This window comes from Medicago truncatula, chromosome 3, assembly GCF_003473485.1.
Source record: "Medicago truncatula cultivar Jemalong A17 chromosome 3, MtrunA17r5.0-ANR, whole genome shotgun sequence".
NCBI lineage: Eukaryota > Viridiplantae > Streptophyta > Magnoliopsida > Fabales > Fabaceae > Medicago > Medicago truncatula.
This window is the reverse complement of record NC_053044.1, coordinates 41,368,801-41,377,875: the sequence shown is the minus strand read 5'-3', so window position 1 is coordinate 41,377,875 and position 9,075 is coordinate 41,368,801. Positions and strand designations below refer to the sequence as shown.

The window sequence follows — 9,075 nt, the reverse complement described above, 5'->3', positions numbered from 1 at the left end:
GATTTCAAATTTAATAAACTACAAAAAATTATTTCACCCGCACAACGCGCAGGTCTCATCCTTGAAATTTTGAGTTTCATGCGAGAAGTAAACATACACTCGCATGCACGCACGCACACTCACACACACACACATTTGAGCGTCAACGAGTACAACCCAACAACTTGGTGCCCCTGGAAATTCGAAGTCATGTGCGATCACACATTCTAAACATTTCCAAGGACGCTACTGCCGTAAGTAACTGTCTTATATTGACCACTGACATCCTTAGCCATTGTTGAATTAGGTTGGACTATTGCTCTTTTTTGAAGCTGAGAAACCAGTTTACGATCACCTGCATATGACCATGTTGAGTAATCATCGCGATCACCCTCAACAAGGCGACAATCCAACTTACCACACAAGTGGAGGAGACAAGGTTTGAGCTCCGGTCACAACATTCAACCTAACAATTTTGACATTTTTGTCAGTTGAGCTAAGACTTGTGGACTAACTTCTTTAAATTTTGAAATGAAGTTTGTTTTGTTTTTTGTTAGTTAAACTATAACTTTTGACGAACTTTTTAAAATTTTGAAATGAAGTTTGGCTTGTAAAAAATTCAATTGGCAAATCTTTAGAACACAAGAACAAAAATGTGCAATGATCACTTAATATTAAATTAGTCGGCATAGAGGTACTTCCAAACATGCAGAAATCTATTTTGTCCCTTACATTTGGTTACTCTTTGCTGGGGTCAAAGCCAACAGATACGATGTTAGTTTGTTTGGATGGATAAGCTTGGCCTTTTCTATTACATTATTTATTCTTTATCCAAATTGCATGAAACATGTTAGTATTTATTTTTACTTTTTCAACCTCTCAAATGCAGATGATATTTTCCATTTTAAAAAAAAAATGCAGAGGATATCTTGAGACACAGTGCCTGGTAGCTACTTTTGGGAGCAAATGGATTGACCAAGTCTATTTGCAAACAACATCATTCTTAGTTTTATGAAACATAACTTTTAGTTTGTGCACCAGAAAAAGTAAAATTGATGGAAACAATACTTGTAAAAATTTAACTTAAATTGTTATTGAAACATTGACATAACACGTTAATGAGATGATTGCTGCATTAATCAAACAATGTGCTTGTATGCATAACATAGCTGGTAGAACAATTACTAATGTCATGGTAGTCAATCACTACCTTACACGACACTGAAATGTGTATTAGTAACTTTGGGAGTGAAATTTGAGGTTTCTAAATATTAGTTGTACCTCATTTTATAAAGACCAAACGTAGTGCTGATATCAAAGGCGATGCAAATGCAGAAATCTAATAGTAGACAGAGAATGACAATTTTCTCATTTTTATATTGAAAGAATAATCCAGTGTGAAAGAGTACACCATACTATTGCGAGTATAAATTAATCTAACAAAAAATTATTATACACTATAGCTGTGTTGCAGCAAATGTATACCGGCATTTTGTAATACATAAATTTTCAGGAGGTAGACATGTTATTCCACAATTAAGGCCTATTGTAATTAGTGGATGCCTATCTATGAGATCAGCAAGAGGAATTGGCACGACTTGTTTTTCCTATCAATTGAACCAATCCTAACTGATGTACAGTCAAAATTTAATTTACATATAGATACATTCTGACTACTTGAATGAATTGAAGAAGCTGACTGTGTCATGAAGGGCATGGATAAAGTTGTCGACATCCTCCTTAGTGTTGTAGAAATAGAGGCTAGCACGTGCGCTTGCATTGACCCCTAAATACCGATGGAGGGGTTGGGCACAATGGTGACCTGATCTGATTGCCACTCCATGCTGAAAATGATACATCAATTGAAATTCAAGAAAGGAAATTTTCCAACCAAGTTCAACAGCTATTCCAATTACTGACTAAGAAGGTATTTGTAAAAACTTAATTTAACTTATTTCATGACATAGACACTTGTATTAATGATTAGATACACTTATAAAAATTAACTAATGACATGTCCATGGGTTGTTTTCAACTTATGTTTATGAATAAGCGCGTATTCATTTCCCTGAGAAATGATATTTGAACATCCATTTGGTGACAACTTTTGTGACAACTTTCTCTCTCATACTCACATAATTTTTTACTTTATCTCTCTATTGCTTTGGTTTCCGTACAAATACCTATTTTTTCTTTATAAATTATGGTTGTCACACAAGTTGTCAATCAAATTGGTTGTTCAAATAACACTCCTCTAACTTATAAGTACTTAACTAATTGTTCACTCAAACCTTTTTCAAAAAAAATTGTTTACTCAAATGCAACATAAAATGTATTAAGAACAAGAAAATGCATATAGCTGGAGATAGGATTTCATCTTCTTACCTGTTGGTCCAGAAATGTTGCAAGATCAGTAGGGTGCAAATTGTCAACATTGAAAGAACAAAGAGAAGCTCGTTTGACTTCTTTCGAAGGGGCTGGCCCATAGATACGAATATTTGGGACTGACAGAAGCCTTTCATACAGGTATGTACCCAGCTCGACCTGTGAAAATTTGGATTTCATACAAATAGCATCACACAGTTCGTAGAGCATAAATATAATTTATATCACTAACAAATATATGAAAGAGTAGTTCTAGAAATACTTTCTTTCTAACATTCTCTCTAACACTTACTCTCTTGTTGGGTTAAATCAATGTAGGTCCCGCACTTTGAAAATGGGTCCCACATAAAGTAGTAGGACCTACATTGATTTCACCTAATAAGAAAGTGAGTGTTAGAGAGTGTTAAAAAAAAGTGCTCCTAACATTCTCTCTAACACTGATTTTGTTGATGAGCAAACAAAAATAACAGTGTATTTATTACAAGTCATTGATTGAGTAGATTGAAAATCATGAATTTAGCTAGTGGTTTCAATTATAATGATAACATTGAAGGGTACAGAGACTAGGATAGCATTGCTTCGGATATACATTAATTAGGTTGAGGCATCAAATCATGAAAATTATGATGATAAAGAGAAGATGTACTTGAAGAAATGAAACAACGATCAGGATGACAAAAAGGAAATAAAGCATTGTGACACATTCAGCTTTTTCTTTTGCAAGTTAAATTGTTTTTTTCACATTCTGATCAAGTTAAACATTGTTGGGGCATTAAAATCTGATCAGTAGCATTTATCAAAGCTTAACTACAAGTTATTTTGGTAATTAACACTGCATACTACTTAGATGTACATTTAATCAACAAAAGTATTTATGATTGACTTTAGTGCTTAATTTCAGTTAGAATGTTTATATGTAACATGTATTTTGTAGAATGTTGCTTTCCACAGCTCCCAAATGATTAGAAGTGAATCTCGCATTTCGACACTTTGCTATCAGTTAAACTTAAATACAAAAGAATAAACCACAGGGTGTTTGGCTCTCTGATATGTCCTGGAAGCGACTCAACTGCATGAATATGCAATCACTACATTAAGTGCATGGCTTTATTGCTATTAGATGGTTAAGCAAATTGAAATTCCAGATTTTCAAAAGATGATACCCATGAAGGAGAAAAAGCTTCAGCATCTACAGAAGGTATGGCATTTGAGGAGAAAGCAACTAAATCATAACAAGGTGTTGTGTTATCACAAACTTGTTAAAGTACATATCCATGCACAAATATACATAATGTTCTCAAAAACTTGTTAAATGAGATGTCACCACAAAAGAGAATAGTAATGTAAACGAGTTTTTCACAGTATCAAAATTAAATTTTAAAAATTAATGTATCACTTTTCCTGTGAATTACTCTAGTTTTCTTTATAGTCAATAAGACTGAAGGTCAACTCACCTCATACTCATGTATGGCTTGCATCCCAATCCCAGACAAGTAATCAATTGCTGCTCCTAATCCAATTGCTTCACCAATAGCTGGTGTTCCAGCCTCAAATCTAGTATGGTAAAATAGCCTCAGATATAATAGTAAGATACAATACAAGTAATTGATGGTAAATGCGACAGTAGTAGCAAAAAATTAGCACTGTGAGGCGGAGAAAAATGACTGTAGGTTATGAATGGTTATATTAAATTTAGAAAAGGTGTGAACCACCAGAGTATCAGTCCCAAGATAAGAAATGGAAACTCTTCCTTTTTTCCCCGGCTGATATTGACAACGATCATTTAAATGGTAGACCGAATCATTTTTTGGTTATAGAATCCTATGGGGTTCAAAACACCAATGACAGAGCCAGAGGAAGTGAAGGAGAAACGAAGAAATTATGTTTGCACTAATTCAAAAGAAGTAAATCCATTGATCCTCTTCAGCTTTCTTTCCGACACAGGGAATCAAACCTGTGACCTCCACCCAAGCCAATGTATATCATTTTTAAGATAAGGTATGCTCGAGTTAAAGAAAAAAAAGTTCACAAACCTGGATGGAGGTTCGGCATAAGTTGAATGATCCAAATATACATCTGAAATCATTTCACCACCGCCTGAAACAAGCAAAAGAAGAGGTTGCCGGAAATGTATTAGCTACAAAACAAAATCTTATTAACATGGTGCCTAAACAAACAGGATTTTTTCTTTTATTCTATTGCATTTTAACTAGTTGTTCATGTTTGATAGGAAAATAATAGTAAAGCACCGTGTATAATAACTTACCTAAAAATGGAGGCATGGAAGACAAGAGGTCCATTTTACCATATAAGAATCCGATGCCTGTAGGCCCACACATCTGTAAGACAGGTTCAGTAACTTGTTACACTGGTCTGGACTCTGGAAGAGTTACAATTCAAAAATAAATGAACAGCTCTACCTTGTGAGAAGAAGCAACAAGAAAATCAGCATCAAGGTTTTGAACATCAACCACCATGTGTGGAACACTCTGGCAGGCATCTACAAGAACTTTTGCTCCAACCCCATGTGCCCAGTGTGCAATATCTCTAATAGGAAGAACAGAAGCTACAGAAAAGCAAAGGACAAACACAATCGGGGAAAAGTGAGTAAAAGTACTGTCATTGTGGAAAATAAGAGGTTGCAAGTTGAAAAAGCATGGAAACAATTGGGGGCTGAAGTGAGGATTCATGTGTATGATATAAGCATCAAGTTTAAATGTTTTTAGGGTCAAGTTGGGTATTCGGTCTCAATATGCATAGGCATTACGTGTTTGCTAAGTACTGGTTGGAAGTCCTTACATGAGTGCAGTCCCTTATAGTTGAATATTTTGGAAATCCTCTTTATATGAGTGTATGTAATCTCTATCAAGTAATTATCAGTTTACAAATTTATTCTAAAAGTTTCTGTATTTGTACTGCTGTACTCAACCCTCGATGCAACGTTGATTCAAGCAAAAGTTACTAATAAACCAGAAGACCATTAATGTAAAAACCTATAAAGTTAACCCAGCATGCAGATATCTTTGACAGCATAACTTAAAGTATCGTTCACCAAAATGTACAATCCTGACGAGAAACATACCAAGCACGTTTGAAACATGATGAACAGCGACTATTTTTGTTTTCTTTGAAAGCACTTCCTTCAATTTGTCTATATCTGGAATTTCATCTTGGTTTAAATTCACAAATTTCAAAACAGCTCCAACTTTTTGAGCTACTAATTGCCATGGAACAATTGCACTGTGATGTTCAGCAACTGTAAGTACGATCTGCAATAATACACAAAAGTGAAGATTTTACATGAATAGTTATTGGAGATAATGACAATCCAAACAAAAAATAATTAAGCTAAACATAAAGGAATAGAACTTCAACTGAGTGATTAAAAAGAACCCACAATGTCTCCTCCTGATATTAAAACTCTTATTTCAATATCACATTTGATATATTCAATTAAGCCTTAATAGTTAATACTCTCCGAATCTTAAAAATATGCACAAAACAATCTCATATTTAAAAATTTAGTTGGGGATTATTTTTTAGGAAATAATTGTTTATTCTTTCAAAAGCTCTCTCAGAAGGCCGCCAAAACAAATTGATATTTTCTCCAAAATACGCTAATCCAAACATGCAGCAAGTTGAAATTCGTTAAAAAAATATCTAGAAAGAAAATACCTCATCTCCTTGTTTTAAATTTGACAAGCCCCAAGAATAAGCTACTAGATTGATAGCTTCAGTAGCATTTCTTGTGAAAACAATTTCTCGTGAATCAGAAGCATTTATAAAAGCTGCAACCTTCCGTCTAGCTGATTCGTACTCGTCTGTGGCCTTTGCACTACATCCATAAATAATTGTGCACAAAAACATTTGGCCATTTAAGCAATCATCACAGATAAAAATTTAAATATTTTCATCCCCCGTTAAATGCAGAAGGGGGGAGGAAATTACATTAAAACATCTCCAAATTACCTATTTAATTCTAAATGTAACACAATAAGTACCTCAGGTAATGTATGCCCCGATGCACGTTTGAATTGTAACCTTCATAATAGTCTTGCAACGCCTTCACAACAGCTGCAGGCTTCTGAGATGTTGCTGCATTGTCTATGTAAACAAGTTTTGAGCCATTTACTTCCTGTGTATTGAGGTAAGTATCATAACTTTGTCATTTACACCGCAACAACACACCAAGCATCGCCACCCACATAGACATCTTAAGCAGTACGCGCATATAGAAAGAAAAAAAAACTGAAAAAACATATCTATATGAATGAAAGCCGAATTTCAGTAACATTATAGATAGATTAACTAGAAATGAAATGAGGTAATGAAACCAAGGCATGGTTATAAGTTGCATTGTACATGTATTAGTTTGATTCTTAAGCTTTGGGCTTGATTTGACTTGACACATAAAGTTATATGCCTAAGCACCATATCTCGTAGTAGTAGGAGATAACTTATGTAAATGACGTTATATGCTGGAAGGTCCCCATTCCACATGGAGTATATCATGAAACTAGTATTTATAAGTTGTAACATTAAGTTTGCAATATGACAATAAGGCTGAAAATTTAAAAATGGACTATCTGAACAGTTGAAAAGTTAATTTAAGAAAATAGTATTGAGGATAAGAAAAAGAAAAATGCACCTGGTGAAGGATAGGGAAATGGGGTCTGGTAGTGTGACCCAAAGAGGGAGAGCTAAGAGTTGGTTCAGCTACTTCTTGATTGACAGTTGATGCACGAACATGGAGATAAGATAAACGGCGGAAGCCAGCTCTGACACGTGATGTGGTTCTGGTAGTGATTGAACGGCAATAACTGGGGCTTGGAAGTTTTGGCAGCAAAACTTCCATTGCTAACCACCCAATAGGAGAATTCCAATATCTCAGTTAAACCTTGAATATTTTGCAGCAAAAGAGAAACATTAAAGAGTCAGTTATACATAAATGATATATTAAATAATCACAAGTGATCGTGCAACAAACACCATCAGGAAATTCAGTCTTATCTTTTTGAACAGGAGAAAAGGAATCGAATCTCATATTAAAAAAAAAAAAAAAAAAAAAAGCACAACAATACAAGAACAGGAAATCAATTACTTACTTCTCTTCCTGCTTGCGATTTGCGATTCTGGTGTTGCCGTTTCTTGCTTCACTCTCTTCGTTCAGGTTTGCGATTTCAGTTTGTTCCTGCTGCTTGCCGTTTGCGATTTTGCTGTTTTTTTTTTTTTTTTAGTGAATAACACACGTATTAATAATTTACTTTTAGATGGTTTATTTGTTTATTAAACTCTTATTTATTATGGTTTAAATATGCAATTCGTCCATGTAATTTAGACGCGTTTTAATTTTTGTCTTGTAAAAAAAAATATTTAAAAACATAAATCCCTGACCCCACTTCAATTATGATTTAGCATAGTTTTGGCCACGTGGCAGATGATGACCGTGCAACTTTTGCCACTGGCATGCCACATAATTAAAAAAAAAAAAAAATTTCAAAATTCTAAAAATTCTTTTTTTAAATTAAAAAAACTGAAAATAAAATTTTTGAAAATTATATATTACATTTTTTTTCAAAAATAATGAAAATTATATTTTCAAAAATTTTGAGATTATGTAATTTTTAATTTTATTTTTCAAACATTTATTTCCAGATTTTTAAAAAAAGAAAAACTAATTTTCAATTTTTTTCTTCATATTTAAAAAAAAAAATGGAATATTTTATGATTTTTTAATCTATTTTCAGAAATCAAAATTTTTTAATGACGTGGACTGCCAACTGCCACGTGGCAAAATTTTGCAGCGATGTTTTTAATTTTTTTTTACAAGGACGAAAATCAAAATGCGCCTAAATTACAGGGACGAATTTCATATTTAAGCCCTTATTTATTAAGTATCCTCGTGAGTTTAGCTCAGTTGATAGGGATAATGCATAATATATGCAATGTCTGCGGTTCAAATCCCGGACACCACAAAAAAAAATCTCTTATTTATTGAGTTCAAGGTAATTTTAAGTTGACACTCTTAATTTGAGTATTTAGGTAACAAATACTAGATGAAACTTTAGAGAAAAAATTGGAACTTTGATGTTAGAACTTTGATTGTATATGTTGTTGCGATTGTGATTTTGTTGGTGAATTACCACCATGACTCATCAACAAATTCTTCATATGACTACCAAAAATAGAACCACCAAGAAGTTCTGGATTATTTGATTATGTCTTTGGAGCAAGTGGAAATAACAATGATGAAAGTGATAGTGGAAAGGGGGGTTTGAATTGTGACTCTTTTAAAAATTATTCATCAAACTTAAATAAGTTTATATACTCAAAAAAGTTTTTGGTAAGAGTTAAACAAATAAAAATATTTGTTAATTAAAAATAAAAGGATCAGAGAATTCCAATTGTATATTTAAAATAAAGTAAATAAAAGGACTAGAGAATTCTGGAACATATGACTGAAATAAATAAAGTAATAAAGGGACCAGAAAAAATATTCATATCGAAAGACATTGAATATGAATTATGAAAAATATTCACGTAAGAGAGATTGAATTCTTTTGTATTGTAAGTTCTTGCCAATTGTCTTGATATGTTGCTATATTTATACATGGTTGGAGTCTTTGAAGCTCACTTGAAATATACATAAACATGCAATTGTTGTTTGTACGTTCCAAAACAACCCATGTGCATTTGTTTTGTTGCTTGATG

General features: G+C 33.2%; 1 protein-coding gene across 1 annotated transcript; it reads right to left on the bottom strand.

Annotated features, from left to right (window-relative positions):
• Nucleotides 1-1,375: 1,375 nt before the first annotated feature.
• Nucleotides 1,376-7,620, bottom strand: LOC11442477 (cysteine desulfurase 1, chloroplastic). Its single transcript, XM_003601603.4, has 11 exons — nt 7,470-7,620; nt 7,013-7,261; nt 6,366-6,499; nt 6,040-6,199; nt 5,447-5,633; nt 4,785-4,930; nt 4,631-4,703; nt 4,398-4,461; nt 3,819-3,918; nt 2,365-2,523; nt 1,376-1,823 (listed from the first exon to the last, which is right to left on the bottom strand). Exons 2-11 carry the CDS (start codon nt 7,217-7,219, stop codon nt 1,653-1,655), a joined length of 1,401 nt encoding a protein of 466 aa, XP_003601651.2. The 5' UTR covers nt 7,220-7,261; nt 7,470-7,620; the 3' UTR covers nt 1,376-1,652.
• Nucleotides 7,621-9,075: the final 1,455 nt, after the last annotated feature.

What these genes read in the sequence shown, in the direction of transcription:
- LOC11442477 (XM_003601603.4), bottom strand. Translation starts at nt 7,219, where the DNA reads ATGGAAGTTTTGCTGCCAAAACTTCCAAGCCCCAGTTATTGCCGTTCA. An exon ending in ATTTCCCTATCCTTCACCAG is followed by an intron (nt 6,500 to 7,012) that starts GTGCATTTTTCT and finishes CTCAATACACAG; the next exon opens with GAAGTAAATGGCTCAAAACT. An exon ending in TCATGTTTCAAACGTGCTTG is followed by an intron (nt 4,931 to 5,446) that starts GTATGTTTCTCG and finishes GCTTTTCTGTAG; the next exon opens with CTTCTGTTCTTCCTATTAGA.